The sequence below is a fragment of the Temnothorax nylanderi genome, unplaced genomic scaffold (assembly GCF_030848795.1).
Source record: "Temnothorax nylanderi isolate EJ_2023f unplaced genomic scaffold, tnyl_v1.0 TNYL_tig0015_pilon, whole genome shotgun sequence".
NCBI lineage: Eukaryota > Metazoa > Arthropoda > Insecta > Hymenoptera > Formicidae > Temnothorax > Temnothorax nylanderi.
The window spans coordinates 590,362-608,059 of NW_027249077.1; the positions used below are offsets into that span (position 1 = coordinate 590,362).

The 17,698-nt window shown below is 42.0% G+C and overlaps 3 protein-coding genes across 7 annotated transcripts in view; 2 read left to right on the plus strand and 1 right to left on the minus strand.

Annotated features, from left to right (window-relative positions):
- Uif (sushi, von Willebrand factor type A, EGF and pentraxin domain-containing protein uif) overlaps nt 1-6,546 on the plus strand; it is a 37,025-nt gene extending 30,479 nt beyond the window's left edge. For 2 of the 3 annotated variants that reach the window (XM_071698211.1, XM_071698212.1), the window contains exons 27-37: nt 23-564; nt 700-912; nt 997-1,152; nt 1,244-1,367; nt 1,668-1,730; nt 2,619-2,809; nt 3,003-3,640; nt 3,793-4,142; nt 4,316-4,518; nt 4,974-5,090; nt 5,418-6,546. In XM_071698211.1, coding sequence (XP_071554312.1) covers nt 23-564; nt 700-912; nt 997-1,152; nt 1,244-1,367; nt 1,668-1,730; nt 2,619-2,809; nt 3,003-3,640; nt 3,793-4,142; nt 4,316-4,518; nt 4,974-5,090; nt 5,418-5,449 — 2,629 coding nt within the window. In that variant the 3' untranslated portion in view covers nt 5,450-6,546. The remainder of the gene's footprint in view (nt 1-22; nt 565-699; nt 913-996; nt 1,153-1,243; nt 1,368-1,667; nt 1,731-2,618; nt 2,810-3,002; nt 3,641-3,792; nt 4,143-4,315; nt 4,519-4,973; nt 5,091-5,417) is intronic. The other variant, XM_071698213.1, reaches the window with a different exon arrangement.
- LOC139768230 (uncharacterized) lies at nt 3,718-8,417 on the minus strand. 2 transcript variants are annotated; one of them, XM_071698216.1, is made up of 4 exons: nt 7,212-7,698; nt 7,037-7,099; nt 6,834-6,955; nt 3,718-4,215 (listed from the first exon to the last, which is right to left on the minus strand). In XM_071698216.1, the coding sequence occupies exons 1-4, from the start codon at nt 7,252-7,254 to the stop codon at nt 4,168-4,170; spliced, it is 276 nt and encodes a 91-aa protein (XP_071554317.1). In that variant the 5' UTR covers nt 7,255-7,698; the 3' UTR covers nt 3,718-4,167. The 2 variants fall into 2 exon arrangements, 1 of the variants encoding a protein (XP_071554317.1); XR_011717314.1 differs by lacking the exons at nt 3,718-4,215; nt 7,037-7,099; nt 7,212-7,698 and adding exons at nt 7,710-7,796; nt 8,046-8,417 and having other exon boundaries at nt 6,868-6,955.
- A 2,108-nt stretch (nt 8,418-10,525) lies between these two features.
- On the plus strand, nt 10,526-14,904 carry LOC139768229 (uncharacterized). Of its 2 annotated transcripts, none has more exons than XM_071698214.1 (5): nt 10,526-10,755; nt 12,271-12,345; nt 12,447-12,753; nt 12,871-13,319; nt 13,407-14,904. In XM_071698214.1, the coding sequence occupies exons 3-5, from the start codon at nt 12,564-12,566 to the stop codon at nt 13,977-13,979; spliced, it is 1,212 nt and encodes a 403-aa protein (XP_071554315.1). In that variant the 5' UTR covers nt 10,526-10,755; nt 12,271-12,345; nt 12,447-12,563; the 3' UTR covers nt 13,980-14,904. The 2 variants fall into 2 exon arrangements, with proteins under 2 accessions (XP_071554315.1, XP_071554316.1); XM_071698215.1 differs by lacking the exon at nt 10,526-10,755 and adding an exon at nt 11,097-11,411.
- The last annotated feature ends 2,794 nt before the right edge of the window (nt 14,905-17,698 follow it).

Consider the following 17,698-nt stretch of genomic DNA (forward strand, 5'->3'; position numbering starts at 1 on the left):
TGATAATAAAAATTTTCTACAGCGCGTGGGCGGTGTTAGGAAAACCACCGAGCGAAAATACGAAGAGTTATACGGACTTGGGCTTCCAAGGCCATTTGACCAAGGTGCAAGTCTGGGGCCGTGCGTTGCACGTGACGAACGAGATTCAGAAGCAAGTTCGCGACTGCCGCACGGAACCGGTTCTCTATCAGGGTCTGGTGCTGACGTGGGCGGGATACGACGAAACCCTAGGTGGTGTCGAGAGAGTCGTACCGTCGCACTGCGGACAGCGAGTGTGTCCGCCCGGTTACGGTGGTAACAAATGTCAGCAACTCGAGGCTGACAAGATCCCACCCAGAGTGGAGCACTGTCCGGGCGATCTTTGGGTAATCGCGAAGAACGGATCGTCGATCGTCACCTGGGACGAGCCGCATTTCAGCGACAACGTCGGCGTCACTAGGGTCCAGGAGAAGAACGGACACCGATCCGGACAGACTCTGCTGTGGGGCACCTATGACCTCAGCTACGTGGCTTATGATCATGCCGGAAACTCGGCCACTTGCAACTTCAAAGTTTACGTGTTATGTAAGTAAAGTCTTCTCTTCGGCCAGTATTTGTCTAATAAACGTTGAAATATTTCTCTAGAAAATAATATTTTTTCTTGGAAGATGTTGCACGAGCGTAAATTTTCAAAACTTATACAAATTTTTCTCATTGCAGCCGACTTTTGCCAGACATTGGAGGATCCTATCGGTGGCACACAACAATGCAAGGACTGGGGTTCGGGAGGCCAGTTTAAAGTCTGCGAGATTTCTTGCAATGCCGGACTTCGGTTCTCGCAAGAGGTTCCCAAATTCTACACGTGCGGTGCAGAAGGCTTCTGGAGACCCACCAGTGATCCTAGTCTACCTTTGGTGTATCCAGCTTGTACGAGTAAGCATCTCATACATGTTTGATTCATTTTCTCGTACAACGATCGCATTTTCCGGATAAATTAACGTATACTTTGTTTCGTAGGTGCTACGTCAGCCCAAAGAGTCTTCAGGATTAAGATGAACTTCCCCACATCGGTGCTCTGCAACGAGGCCGGCCAGGGTGTACTCAAACAGAAAGTTCGAAATGCCGTGAACTCTTTGAACAGAGACTGGAATTTCTGTTCGTACCCTTACGAAGGTAATATGCAATTTACAAACGGATTATTATTTATATAACTGCACATTTCTTGCACCAATCTAATTACTTACACTTTTACTTATTTTTTTAGGAACTCGCGAGTGCAAGGATCTTGATATCGATGTACAATGCGATCATCGCATACGCGCAACGAGAGAAACGAACGAGGAGGACGGTGGAACGTACGTCGTTTCCGCCGTTGTGCCCGCGGAACCGTAAGTGTGCTCAAATTATAATCTTCTAATTAATAAACGTCTTAGAAATTTTTGCCGTTCAAACGTTTGCAGGGTACAAGTCGCAATTCTTAAAACACGTCAACTCGCCAATCACTCTAAAAATGCATTTTCCTCTTATTTAAAATAATTTATAATGTGTGTAAATCACGGCTTGCTCTTGTATATCGAACATATCGGTCACTTAATTGTTAGATACTGCAGTTTATTGTCCGCTGCCGCGCATTTCGCTTACAGTGAACCTTCGTACTGAGTATTTTTGTTACTTGTGTTGCATCATAGAACGAGAAAGGGTCGCCAGGGCAGTGACACCTACGAGGTGGAGATCTCGTTCCCGGCGATAAAGTAAGGACAGCTCGATTCACGCCAGCGCGATTCAATTCATTTACATGTCTTACCCGCCATCATCTCTAATACGTTATCATTCATTACATTGTGCAGTTTGTCATAACTTCCCGCGTTAATCACGTTTCAGCGTTCCCTCGTCCTACGATAATAGCGCATAACTCTCAGATTTATAATAAAGCATCGATAAGTCATCGAACAGATCATATACTAACGACTAATCTTACGGCCAGGAAAGTGGATCAAGCCTTATAGCTGTACGAAATAAGTAAAAGTTGCACGTTCTTACTAACTGATCACGACTGATCACCATACATACAGGTGGGACGTCATCGTAGCGGGCTGCAACAGGTGTCCACATATTTTCCGACAGGGATAACATTGTAACAAAATCAAAATCTAATCAAACTGTGTGAGATTGCTCAGCACTTTTTCATTTTGTTGAAAAGAAATCTATTACTCGATTAAATGGACGTTACTGACTCACAGAAATTAAATGACTACAATTTCGAAAATGATATATGATTCGACAGTTTGTGCAATTTCGCTACTTCAAGTTCTGTAACTTGCGCTCACTTAACAAGTGATCCAACAGCTTCGATTTACGGATGACAATTCCAATGTATACATTTGACAACATACGTGATCAACGTGACGGCGAATAAATACAGGCGCGCATTAATTAAAATTGCTAAGGGTATTGAGTGCGGTTTAACCTGCGACACACGAATCTACTGACGAGGATCCTGGTTCAAAGACAAGGCTGCCTTAACTACATTCACCTCAAGATAACGGCTGTATATACTTGCGCAAACCTTTCCATTGCCTGTTGCTATTGTAAATATTCCATCGGTTTACAGAACGATAACTGTTTTTTATGTTTCACAGCGATCCGATCCTGAACGCTAACTCAAACGAGCGCTCTACCGTACAAATGTTGCTCGAAAGACTGATCCTCGAGGAGGACCAATTCGACGTCCACGACATTCTGCCTAACACCGTGCCAGATCCCGCATCTCTCGTTCTAGAATCCGACTATGCCTGTCCGATTGGCCAAGTTGTTATGGCACCGGATTGTGGTAAGATACTATGTTTTATAAATAATTATTAAAAATAATTTCTTTGACAAAATCAAACAGAATCTCTAGCCGCGAGATAAAAGTATCTCCGTTTAATTTTAGAAAAAATCGCAATATGCCTTTTAGAGACAAAATGTCAATAATAGCATTTGAGAAAAACTCATCTCGATCGTTATCGACAATTTTCTTGCAGTACCATGCGCGGTGGGCACTTTCTATGACGAAGAGACGATGCAATGCGTATCCTGCCCCGTGGGTACCTATCAGAGCGAATCCGGGCAATTAAGATGCAGTTCCTGTCCGGTGATCGCCGGTCGTCCCAGTGTGACCGTGGGTCCTGGAGCGCGTAGCGCGGCGGACTGCAAGGAGCGTTGTCCTGCCGGCAAATACTACGACGACGTAGCCGGTCTTTGTCGCAACTGCGGCCATGGATTCTACCAGCCGAACGAGGGTAGCTTCTCCTGCCTGCTGTGCGGCCTCGGAAAGACCACGAGAACGTCCGAGGCGGTGTCGCGAGAAGAATGCCGGGACGAGTGCGGATCCGGGCAGCAGTTAGCCGTCGAAGGGAAATGCGAGCCTTGCCCGCGTGGCACGTACCGAACTCAAGGGGTGCAGGCATCCTGCCAGTCCTGCCCGCTCGGCAGAACGACCCCGAACATGGGATCGGCGGCGATCGAGGAATGCTCGCTTCCGGTCTGCGAACCCGGAACTTACCTCAACGGCACCCTCAACGAGTGCGTGGAGTGTAAGAAGGGAACCTATCAATCGGAACCGCAGCAAACCTTCTGCATTCCGTGCCCGCCGAACACCAGCACGAAAGGACCCACTGCTGTGAGTTTTTTTTTTCTAAAATATTAATAAATGTTATTCCTTAGAGAAATTACCTGCGTATATATATGTAATAAATGTGATTTTTTAAGTTATGTATTTTGACAAACTTGTTCAATATAAAATTATTTGTCGATGTCGACACTTGTTAACAGACAAGCAAAGCGGACTGCACGAATCCGTGCGAGACCAGTGGCGAGGAAATGCATTGCGACGCGAATGCGTACTGTCTACTTATACCTGAGACGAGCGACTTCAAGTGTGAGTGTAAGCCCGGGTACAACGGCACCGGAACCGTGTGCACAGACGTGTGTCTGGGCTACTGCGACAACGAGGGCGTCTGCCTGAAGGACTCGCGCGGGCAACCCTCGTGCAGATGCAGCGGCAGCTTCACGGGCAAACATTGCACGGAGAAGTCCGAGTTCTTCTACATCACCGGTGGCATAGCGGGAGGCGTTATCCTGATAATTATCGTGGTGCTGCTCGTCTGGATGATTTGCGTCAGGTTGGTAAAAAAAAATTCGATTAATCTACACTTGCAATAACGATCTCGGAAAACTTCTCTTCGATTCGAGTATCTGTAAAAAAAAAACCTGTTTAATAATATTATTTTAGATATAAATCGTATCGTAAATCAGCATTTTATCGGTAACGAGAAATCTTTCTTTTCTTTTACAGAGCCTCTAGAAAGAAGGAGCCGAAGAAGATGCTTACTCCAGCGACCGACCAAAACGGCTCGCAAGTCAATTTCTACTATGGTGCGCCGACACCGTATGCCGAATCGATAGCACCATCACACCACAGCACGTACGCTCATTATTACGACGACGAGGAGGATGGCTGGGAGATGCCCAATTTCTATAACGAAACTTACATGAAAGGTAAGCATCGTATAAAATATTCCAAATACGAAATCGAGATTACAATTTAAGTTTTATACGGAAAGAACGGTTTTGCTGAAGTATCTAAAAATTTAGCTAGATACTAGATCTGAAAATAATTTTGTTGCACCATCAAAATAATATAGTAGGTCGCTAAAGTATGATGATAATGCTGTAAACAATTTTGACATTTTAACATTTTAGCAATCAGTTTGATTGTTCTACATAATTATTTGGATGGTGCAACAAAATTGTTTTCAGATCTGTATCTATAGCTAAATTTTTAGATATTTCAGCAAAACCCTTCTTACCGTGTAGCGATGTGATATCGATGCGGATTATTTATTCTCACGGTAGACACCAATCGTATTTATTGCAAGAATAAATAATGCGCAGTGAGATTTCATATAATTTATTGTCGAGAGTGCTCATCAATTTTTTCTTTCCTTATACAGAGAGCCTGCACAACGGAGGCAAGATGAACAGTCTTGCTCGATCGAACGCCAGTATTTACGGCACAAAAGACGATCTTTACGACAGACTGAAGCGTCACGCGTATACCGGTAAAAAAGGTACAATTCCGCAACTACCCTCGTAATCATACTAATCAACGTCGGCTCATCATATGTGTGCGGTCGTCTGAAAAATCACTGCCAACAGGATCGGATATGCGACATATACCTCGCGCACGACCGGCTATTTATTAATTAATTTATATAATAAATAATAATTTAAGCTTACGTATGCTGCCGTCGTCTTTTTACTATCATTAGAACACGTAACAAATTTCCGCTCCATTTGATTAAACGGCAGACTTGGACACGACAGTGCGTTATCTCAGAAAACGTTTCCGATGCGTGCGGCGCAACAAATAACATTACGAAATATCCATTTTGCAGATAAGAGCGACAGCGACAGCGAAGGCCAGTGACCGGGTAGAACAATGACTTTCACGCCAACGTAGAATATGAAAAAACGGGAGATATCAGTGTAATCAGACGGGGCGACGACGGTATATACTCATCCTTCGAGCGACACGTCGTCGTCGTTGCTCCTCGACCGATCGACGGATCATATTATTTATTACAGTACCATTCTGTACGGCGTACGTCGCGCGAGATCCGCGATCGCGCGACCGGACGTGCGGACGTGTGGGAAAGGCGAGGGAGGAGCCCGATCGGAAATCGCGAGATCTCGCGTCGACGCAAGAGATGTGCTTCGATCGACACAACTTGGCGAGCGACGCAAGAGTCCTGGAACGACGATCGGCAGATCGTGCCACCGATCGTCGCTTCGGCACGCGTCCAGATAAATTCGAGGCGCGCCAGAGAGCCGCAAAAGAAAGAAAAAAAAAACGAAATGGGAATCCGTCCGCCCTTCGAAGTGAAATTCGATGCGTGTTCAATGATTAAAGAGACTTTACGCGCGAGGTTGTATTTTTTTGTAATTTAATAGAACGTTAAGGATCAATCCAACACACCACCATCGTCCCCTCTTCCATCCTTATTCCCCTCTTTTGTATTAACTCATACGATCGACGTGCGTACGTGAGAGAAACTGTGTGCTTGTATATTAATATAACTATACGTACGTGGATTTATATTTTGTTACTCGGAAGGTATACGCATCACGTTGTAATATAAATAGTGTGCGGGCGCGCGCGACCAGCGCAACGGGGCAATTCGACGAGATTCCGAATTTGATTTAAGTGACTGGAAAAAAAAAGAAGTTAAAGAGGGAGAAGGAAAGTCTCGTGGAAATCCCCGCCGACCCCCAAGAAGACCGGTTCATTCGCGATGACGACCAAAAAGCATTGGGAAATATTCATATAGTGTATCCTTTCACGTGACGAGATAATCTCTCTAAAGAACCGGAAACGTGTAAAGTCGCCGGGTGTGACAAACGATGACCTCTGTGCCTGCGCGACGAGCGTGCACCAAACGATGCCTACCACGCTGTTTTTCATTTATGTTGTAAAAACTTTAACAAATAGTTGTTTTTTTATTAATAAAATGTATTTCAGTAAAACGTCTCGCGCGGTATTTTATTTCCTATCCTATATATTCACACTTTTATCTTGTATTTATATTTTATTTATATTGTTTCCATTACTCATGTATTTTATGTTCTTGCAATTATAAACCTTTAGTATATAAGACAGATTTTTAACGTTTCGTCAGATCCTTTATTTGCGTGACTTTTTTACTCGTTTTTATTGGTATTACTCTGTGCATTTTCTGCTTGAGAGTCTTGGCGAAATGGGTCTTAGCTTCATTACTTAATCGAGACATGTCGCATGACGCGATTTTACTTGCCATTTCTGGATCGATGTGAATATCCGCACTGCCGCCTGTAAAATCAGTATCATTGCCATCGGTCGCGTCACTTCCCTCACATTTAGATTCAATTAAACTTGACCTTTCGCATTCTTCGTGTTCTGTTAACATAAAATAGAATACTATAGAATATATTTGAATGGGGAATGGAATACAAAATGAGAGAAAAATTCCACACTGACTTTTGTGCTTCAGAATATTAAGAGCACGGGTAATATCTACGTCATTCCGGTTTCGCTTTAACACTGTTAATAATTAAAATTAAATTTCAATAATTTATTTTTTCTATAATTCACAATTTTAATTAAATAATATTTATGTATACACGGAATTACGCTAAAATTGATTAATCCTTACATTGATTTCCAACGTCACGAGCCTTCTCGTAATCTTTTGTCATTAAAGCGATTACGAACTAAAACATGCAGAGCTTTGGTTATCCTCTATTCAAATTTGGCAAAACTAAATTTTAAGCTTTTGTGATATAATATTAATACTTCAATACGATCTTCATAATTTGCGCTATGTTCTTGATCCATCGTTGCTTTCAAACGTGCTTTTGCACTTCACCGATAACCATTTCTAGTCAGTGATAAGAATTTCACAGAATCGCTCTTATCACAAACAGATTATAAAGCGAGGTATAATATTAATACTCATTCAAATTTGCAAGCTTACTCGTTTGCAAAACCTTACGTGTTTTAAAAATTACCAGAAATTTTATTTTATACCGAATAGAATTTAAGATGCGAGAATGTGCCTGAATTAATCAGAACAATTGATACACGTTCATATACATACAATAGGTATTTGTTAATAACTTCAAATAAATTTTGCCAGAATTATTAAAATTACCTGAATTGCGTCGGAATTCAAGCTATCTGATGTCATGTAGGAAATCCCGTTTCGCAGTTGGGAGACTCTGTAGTAGTCTGCAAGATGCTATTATAATTATTGTACGTGGGCGAAAGGAGAGGTCGTTGGTATGCGGAATGCGTCACCGAGACCCTTCAATTTATTCAGTTTCCTCATACGGATTCGTGGAAGAAACAGTCGTGAGAAAACGTATCGTATAATCATAAATTATCCCAGTTCGTTTTTTCGCGACAAAAAGAAACAAATTTCTATCTTATTTGTAAATAAACTCGTTTACGTGTCTGTATAAATTCAATTGAAATATAAAAGACATACCGATTATCTGTTGTTTGAAATGATCGTAAAGCTGTAGGCTCTTCGATTGTTGATTTTTCAATAATCTTCTTGAACAAAACGTTACCGATATTGTATGTATAAAGAGTAAACTTTTTTATTTGAAAAAAAGCAGTACGCTAGGTACGAGGCTTGGAGCTTAGTCCATACAGCCGATAAGTAATTAAAAAATAATCGGTAACATGTTAAATCAAAAAGATACTTCCATGTTGTGACAATATGTCGAAATTAGAACGATACCCAGGTAGCAAGACTCGTCATTTTGACGTCAATTGACGTCAAAAGTCTGTCATTTTGACGTCTTTTGACGTCATTTGACGTCAAAATGACGAGTGCTTGCTACCTGGGTAGATAAACAGAGCAGAGCAAATATTAAATATCTTAACATAACTGGGAATACAGTATAGATATAAAAGTTAGGTACAAAATTATATACCAGCTAGGTACAGTCTTCAATTAATTAACTTATGTGTGCCGAATATACTAAAGAATTAAAATTAAAAAATAACAAAGAAAAAGCAGCCTTGATAGTCAAACGCGATCAGTTGCGCGTGAATTAACGTTATGCAACATTTAATTATTCATTAATACAAAATAAATCGTACGTTTTGACTTTGAGCTATGATATGGCTCAATCATTAATTAAGTGTTACATAACGTTAACTCACGCACAACTAACCGTGTTTGACTCTCACAAAACCCATTTTTTTTTATTAATTTCAATATCGAGAATGTAGTTAATTATTCATTTATTTAAATAAAAAATTAAATATTAAAAATAAATAATAACTGTCCTAAATAGGGAATCGATACCAAGTTAGGCCATCTTATGTCATTGTTAAAGTTTGAGTAAAGAATAGAAAAAAGAATGAAAAGATATTATAGACTATACTTATCTTATATTGTTAGTAGAAACCGCAGCATCTGCAAACTTACAAACTACAAAACTTATAGGTTTCTACTAACAATAAGATAAGTAATCTAATATCTTTTCGTTCTTTTTACGTATTCTTTACTCAAACTTTAACAATGACATAAGATCGATGGCCTAAAGGCTGATTTATAGAGGCCGTAACCGTTAATTTAAGCCGTAATCTTTAAGAAATTGACCAATCACAGTCGATTGTTCTTCTCACATTCAACTGTGATTGGTCAATTTCTTAAAGATTACGGCTTAAATCAACGGTTACGGCCTCTATAAATCAGCCTTAATAACTTGGTATAGATTCCCTATTTGGGACAGTTTATTTTTAATATTTAAAGTTTGTGATTAACTTATAACAATTACATATAATGCTAAACATTAAAGTTTACCCAGTAAGAATAATATTAATAAGAAATCATTAAAAAAGAGGAGAGAGCAAAAGCGCCAAGCTGAGTTGCAAAGTGTAGCTTGAGCTTGCAACTCCATCTAGCCACTGTCGTGGTTATCGCAACGACGCGGCTGCATCGAGGAACGATAACGTCGAGCAATTTTGTTGCTGAAATAACAACTTTGCAACTGCCACGTATATGTTGCTCCACAAACGATATTTAATCCAAATTATCGTTACAATATTTTATCTTTCCTTTCAATAGTATTCTCTATAAATTAAAAGATAATTTAAAATATTTAAATTTAAAATATTATATGCAGATTACGGGGGAGGAAGTGCTGGAGAATTAACCAAATTTAATTAAAAGCTTTACTCGCTCATTTCGTTTCGTTAGCGCCGACCTGCACTACTAGTTTCCTTTCTTATTCGTCATCAAGCAATTATTCTTATATCCAGTCACCCCACTCTTCGGCTTTCTCTCTTGCCGAAAGAACTTTCGAAGCTCATGAATGCGCGAATTTGTCCTCCAATTTCACATACATTCACCTATTGATACGTCGCGGCGTCGGTCTGCGATTTCTCTTTCTATGAGTCACTCCATATTACATTATATATATATCTATAAAAAATTGGTAAAATGTGTTATAAATAACGATGATGTCACAAGTTAAAATCTTTCCTGGATCGCCCTTTTACGCCTTTTTGCAGAAGGGAATGAAAGGATTCAGAGAAACGCTCGCTCCGACCAGCTACTGCGGTAAACGACCGGTAAAGTGCAGCGTCAAGAAGGAAAAAAAAAGAAAAGAAGAAGGAGAGGAGGAAAACGCAGCAGGTCCATGCAGGAGCGAAGCGAGCGGCCGCGCGTCGCGGCGTCGGAACCAATAAGCGAGGGAACAATAAATTATCGACTCCCGGCGAGATTATCGTCTCGAATTCAGCACATGACGTGTTCCGGTCGGCGCGCCGCGACGGCGCCGCGGCCGCCGCGGGCCGCGTCGATTCGCCCGCGGTGAGCTCACCGCCGCTCCGATTTGCCGCGGATGACGTTGCCCCACGACGGTGTCGACGGTATACGCGTACCGTACTCCCAACACCGTCCCGTGACGTGGTTTAACCGCCACCACTCCGGCCGCATTTCACATTTCACGGACGACGATTGAAGCGACTACACGACGGAGAGAGTATACGGCTATACGGCGAAGCACGCGCGCACGTCCACAGTCGTCCACCTGATTCTGACACATCGGCCGCGCGAGGGCCGAGCGAGTGAAAACAGTTGCACAGTGCGGACACGGACCGACCTTTCTTGACTCTTTTCTACTAGCTGTACCCCGGCCCAAGTGGAAGGTACACCGATACCGATCATCTCAGGGAGGGTGAGTAAATAAATCCTTTATACGTCATTTTTTTTTTTTTTTCGGCGCAGAGATTCTCGTGCTCCGTTATGTAACGATCTGGATGAGCAAGTAAGGTGTGTATACGTCGTCACGACGCGACCCGTACCGTGCGGCCCCGCCATCGGTTGAAAGGTGCTGCGTAGTCGCGAGGGATCGATTGGAGCGCGCGAGGCGTGTGGCGTGTTGACGTCGCCGTCGGCGCGACTATATATTTTCGGGGTCGCGTGGATATAGCTTCTCCGAAGGTTTTCCCGGCCGACGCGACGCGACGCGACGCGACGCGACGCGACGCGACGATTTTGCGTCGTACCGTCCGACGCGACGCACCGGAGCGCGCGGGGTCACGCGATCCAGGTGCGCGAATCACGGTGACGCATGACGCACCGCGACGCGACGGTACGGTACGGTACGTCCGCAACCGCGGTCCGCGGTCCGCGGTGTGCATGATGCAACCCGCGCCGATCCGCCGCGAATCGGAGTCACAATAGTCACATGCGTCCGAACGCGCCACGGCGCTTACGTAACCAGTCGGCCTAAGCTAGACTAGACCGTGTATAGCTTTTCCTGCAGTGCGCACCTCACCCACCCACACGCAGCGAGATAAGCCGTCGGGAAAGAGAGACAACAACGAGCGCGTAAGTGGAAGTGATTTCGCAAAGAGCGGGATATATCGCGAGGGAGGAAAACGAGATAAGTAACGACTCTGCGCTCGCTTGTTAACAGCCTGATGTGCCGCTACACAAGAGCGCGGTAGACTGAAAGGAATATTCAAGGCCTTTTTAACGGTGACGATAACATGTCGGAAACAACAAGCTGTTTGCTTTCTTGATATGATCGAGTTAACGTATAATTGCTAAAGAAAGCGCGGAGCGCGATAAGATAAGTCACATATAGGAAGTCGCGTGACGTAACACTTTGGAGCAACTCTCCTCGGAGATGACTAAGCGAAATCGCGCGGGCGAGATATATGTCGCGTATCGAGATTCGGCCACCACGTTTCGCTGAGAGACCAGACTGGTTTCAAATTCACCTAAATGAATACCGAATAGGAAGAATGCAAAGTTCATCGAACGTTCCACATTATACGCGACAGATATAATCTTATAATCCATAAGATAGAATCAATCCCCCGAGCCCCGCGAGGTATATAATATGATATTATCATGATATTATCATGATAAATTACTATTTCGCTTTTCGCTCATTGCTCAGCGGGATGAAGATTGGATGGACATCGACTGATACTGCTTATCAACTTTCACATTATAACTTTCTCGGAATTATTATCGATCCGATGTCTAGAAAGAGTAACCTTTTATTAAATCGTCTAAATTATCTGCGCTGAAAAATATGTTATTGGTAAAGTAAAAGGCTAGCGGATATCTACATTTAATTAATTTTAATGCGACGTGTTAAGCACGATTATTTATTATTATTATTATTATTATTAATTGAGACTCGAATTGTATTAAATCACGTTCGTACTTATTTCAGGCTTCCAAAATCCCTCCCATCTACGAACGTCCAACAACCAGCAACATTTCAGTTGAGGAAGGAGGTGTTCTTAACGTAAGTACTGTCCGATCCCGAAAGAGATCCAGGACAGGGGAAACACCGCAATCTGGCGCCGGACCTGGACGGATATTGAAGGAAAGATGCAAACATTTCAGGTACCAAAATCATGCAACCGTCAGCAGCTTCCGTCATCTGTTACTCGTGGCGTGAGATCGCGGCCACTGGGAGATGCCTCGACGAAAGTGGATACAGTTCCTTTGCTAAGCCCGACGATGGAGACCGAGCTTTTGAAGGAGCCCTGGGTATTCCCGCGCACAAAGGCGAATCCTACGAAAGAAGAGGACATCGCGGCACTCTCCGCCTGGGAAGAGGACTTTCAGGATCTGAGCAGTTGGTGCATGGACACGTTCCAGGGTCAATGCGATTTTCATATAGGTGAATCGACTACGTTTAAACTATCAGGTACCTATATTTTTATATACGTAAACGAGTCAGGCGTTCTATGGAATTTCGCTAATTCTTCTCATATGATATAATCGGCACAGAGAGCATTGCTATGGACTACTGGCCTTGTTCCAGGTACGAAATACGAGGGTAACGGCGTTTCGATTGCGGAAGAGGGAGGATTGTTAAAGGATTTGACGAGAACGACTGATGATGAAAAGTTGGATTTGAAAATGGATACCGTTAAGACGACCAAAGCGTCAAGTGATAGAGATAATCGTCACTTGCTGCTATCTCCATCGGAACTCGTTAACGAATATGGATTAAGAAATAATAATAATAATGAGGAGAACAACGCATCCAGCTCGTGGTTAATGTCACCTGAATCTACAGCTTCTAAAAGCAGCTCGTCGAGCAAACAGCTAAACGCAGATATTAGCGCGCCACTCCAATCCGAAGGTCATGATTTGGTTTCCCCGACGTCGTTTAACGCCATCACGAATCAGCGTGAAATGTGGGATGAGCTACGCACGATCGAGACAACCGGATCGGATACTTTCGACTTACTGTCGTACCTTTGGGAGGTACGTTGACAGATTTAGCGGAAATATTTGACCGCACGACCGTTGAGTACCCATACGATCTATTTTCAAAATTGATTTTTGTTACAGGATGAAATGCGTTCAGCCAATGTGTCTACCGATTCCTCGGCGATGTTGAAAGTCAGATCACTCGCAACGTCGTCACCGGTACTATCATTTACCTCCACAAAGGTAAAGACGGAGGAGATCAACGAGCCGGCGCCACCTTCGACGCGTCGAAGGATGGAAACCCGCGCGACATCGACGATAACATCATCCACGGCGAAAACTCCCGCAGCGTCTCGAAGATCGGAGAGAACGAGGATAGCGGCGACTAAAAGCAAAGAAAGAGAAAGAGTCACCAGTACAACTGTCACCAGTACAAAGACGAAGGATAAGAACGGAAGGAAAAGGTATTACGAAGAGAGTGATTCTGATGACGACGTCTCCCTTTCCCAATATAGGGAATGCCGCGAGAAGAATAACGAAGCTTCGCGAAGATCGCGAATGAACAAGAAAGCCAAGGAATCAGAAATGACCAAGAGGGCGACCGATCTGGAGAGGGACAACAAGATACTGAAGATGAAGGTCGAGGAGTTGGAGAAGCTGGTGACGTCGATGCGCAACGCGTTATTACGATCTGCTTTAAAGAAAGAATTTTAAGTACGCGTTATTTAATACCTAGACGTTTCCACACGATCTGTCGAGCATAATCTAATAAGCCACCATTTGTTACGTTATTGTCAAGCATGCGCCATTATTAAACGCGATGATGTCTTTTACCACGAAAGAGTTATGTGAACTTTAATGTTGAACTTATTTGCCTTAATTGTCTTAATGGAGTTAAAAGCGTTCTTAAAGGCTTATTATTATCGTTATTTTCATATTGTTTTATATCGAGAGACGGTTTTTTTTATTAATCTTGTCTCCCGTCTCGAGTATATCTATCTATATCGTTACGCAATTTAATTGTCCCGACTAAACTAATCGCGGACTAGCGATAGATAATTGTGTACGCTGCTGCAGTGCGCGTAAAAAATGTTTTAAAAAATACAACGTTTGACTTGCTGTATATCAGTATCAGCTGAAATATTATATATTAAAGAAAAGTTTATTTTGTTATAACGAGAGCGAGAGAGAGAAAAATAGATAGAAACACAACAGAAATTAGAATATATTTTGCGTAATAGACACACACACACACACACACACACACACACACACACATACAAACACACATATATATATATGTATATATATATGTATATATCTTATAAATTACCTTGTGTATAAGAGGTACTACACGAGCGAAGAGCAGAATTACGTTTTTAAATGATAATACCGTTATCGAGAAGAAGATTTTGATCCGAACAAAATCGCACGATCATATTTTGTTCAGCCTTGTATTGTACCTGATACGAAAAAGGGGAAAAAAAAGAACATACATGTAGAATCTTACTGCAGAGAGAAGCATGTAATTGGTAATACACAGTTTTCTACTACTTGGTGTGGATTCAATGATATCTGAATCGTAAACGATACGATGTAAAAACAAGATCCAATAAAAATCTTTATTTTGAAAAATCAACCCAAGATTCGTGCGTCATTCCGCGTGCACGCTGCAAATATAGCGGCGGGTTAAAAATAACAGCAGCGTCCTTCATGACCCGTTATTTTTTTTCTTTTTTGCACGCGATGTCTATTGACGAGCGCGATATCCTAAAGCCCCATGCCAATTCGCGTTAAAAGCTATAACGGCACGCGAGATATTTCTGTAGATCGTTCGCTGACATTGTTAAAATATGTATAACTGATCGCCGCGAGCACGTATGTACGTGCCGATACGTGGACAAAATGCCGCGACGAAATGTCGCGAGATAATTGGAAAATCGATAGCGCGGCGCGGTGTAGGTGAGACGGTAGCAAACGGACTGCCAGCGTGCCGGCTGAATATCATATCCCATTGTGCACGCAACAATGTGCGCGGTAATTTTATTCAGCGCCTAAACGGGTCCGGACAATTTCTGTCGTGCCGCACGACTCGCTTTCCCAATGGGGGCGACGTGACGGCGGGCGAAGGAAGGAGGTAAGACCTCTTTCCGCTAATTGAATATCCGGCGTCGCGCTAGACACAGCCCGCGTGTCCTCCGCGCAAATTGCGCGTGTCGCGATACGCGTTGTGAATTCGCATAATTAACGGCAGGCCGCGAGATATGGAAGCCCCCCGATGACGGTTCGCACCTGTGTGGACCAGCTGACTCTCCTTACAGCTTATATTCCCATCTTTCGTTCCCAATTGCACATTTGCTGATGCGCTAGATGAGGGATAATGACTGTGCGGTTTTCATTTTCCGTTTACGCTAAACAGACGGGTGTTACGTCAGATAAACTTAAACCCGTGTATGCATGTTCTAGCACGATCTCTGCCAAACGCGCAAATAGAGATCTATATAAAAGTCTTCAACAAAGTAGCGCAGAATATAGTTGACGTACCAATATACAGTCTTGTATGCTAAACTCGATCTGTTTTGCCTTCGTGAAGATATGTCGAAGCATTTAATTTTTACGTTACAAATAAATAATAATAAAATTTTACTAAATTATATATCCTTTGACATGATAAAACGCCACTTCTTTAGAAAATTTTAAGCTTTTATTTTAACAAAAACCCAATTTAAAGCTTGAGATACTCGGTACTAAATGTAATAGATTTTATGAGAGGAACAAGAAATTATTCCAGATTTTCAAAGAGAAGCCGACTTAAAAGAGAAATACAATTGTGACATTCTGCACATCAGACGCAGCGAGAAGAAGAGGAACAAAGTCCAGGAAGTGCAACTGAACGAGCGGGCCTATTGTGAGAAATATTCATCAAGCGTTATTTTCATCGGTCGTTAAATAATCGCAGGTAAATGCCTCGGGATTAGACGCATATACTCCAGTTCGGTTCGGTTGCGGGTGCGTGCATCGATTGCCCGCATTGCTTTCTGCGCCCGCATACCGTTAAGTCTGTCAGATCCTGCCGCACGCTATTATAACCCAGAACTGCCATCGCCCCGCTGCACTCGACTCCAGTTTACGAATCGGAGCACAAACGAATCGTTCTCTCTCTTACATCGAACGCTTCGAAAGAACTCGAGAAAGTTGGGAAGTAAAACGAGACGAACGATAACGCTTATCAGTCGGAAGCGATGCAGACCGATTCTCTTTTTGCTATATTTGCAATTTCTCGCGCGCGATCTCGTCATCTTCGTCGCTGAAACTCAGACAATCCAACGACTCAGTTTCTCGTTTTCCCTTCGCAGTCAGTGTTGTATGTACATTAATCGAATAAATTTTTATTTGATTACGAATAACAAATAATTTTTTTATTCGTTATTTTTTATTCGTTGATTGAATTATTTATTATTAAAATTATTCGTAATTTACAATAAAACATGTTTATTCGTTATTTTTATTCGTTATTTTTTATTTGAAAATGAAATAAAATATATAAAAATTTTTGTTAACAAATAATATTTCGTGAACGTAAAGTTATAATTTATTAATTAGTATTTTTAATCTATATATATATATATATATAAACAAATGTCCTGACTGACTGTCTGACTCATCAACGCCCAGCCCAAACCCTTAAACCTAGAAACATGAAATTCGAGGAGTACAAGGTAATTGGGGAGGAGTTACCGTCACTTATGGAGGTCATTTCTGAAGACATTTTGAGCAAAAAATGTCATATAAAAATCCGGGTCCTGAATATTTACAGAGATATGACATATCCACTTTCTCAGGGAGCAGACGATGTGTACTGGTACGTGGACTGCGCTGATGGACTGCAGCGTCGAAAATGTTTTCCTCTTCAACCACGTGATATTCAGGATTACGCTCGATTTTCTTTTACTCAACCTAAAAAAAGAGGTCTTTTACAAACAACCTTCAAATTAGTATAACTCTGTAAATATTCAGAATATGGCCCGGGTTTATATGACATTTTTTTCTCAAAATGTCTTCAGAAATAAGCTCCGTAAGTGACGGTAACTCCTCCCTAATCACCCTGTATATTCCTTCCATGTAAGCACCCAATAAGAAGGAATTTTTAGAAATTCGACCCCTAAGGGGGTGAAAAAGGGTAAAATGTGTGTTACCGTAGCGAAGCACTGGTTTCAAGCTGGTGTTAAATAAATTAAAACAAAGAACTTAAATAAATTTACAATCAATAAAATAAAAATAAAAATGTATCTTAATAAAAACCTGTGTGTCATTAGTTTTAATTAATAAAATAAAAAACCAATTCTATTTATAAGTAGAAAAAGAGAAATATAATGAAAAAAGTACATAATTAACTTTAATTTCCTAAAAGTGTAGATTTCAGAATGTTAGTT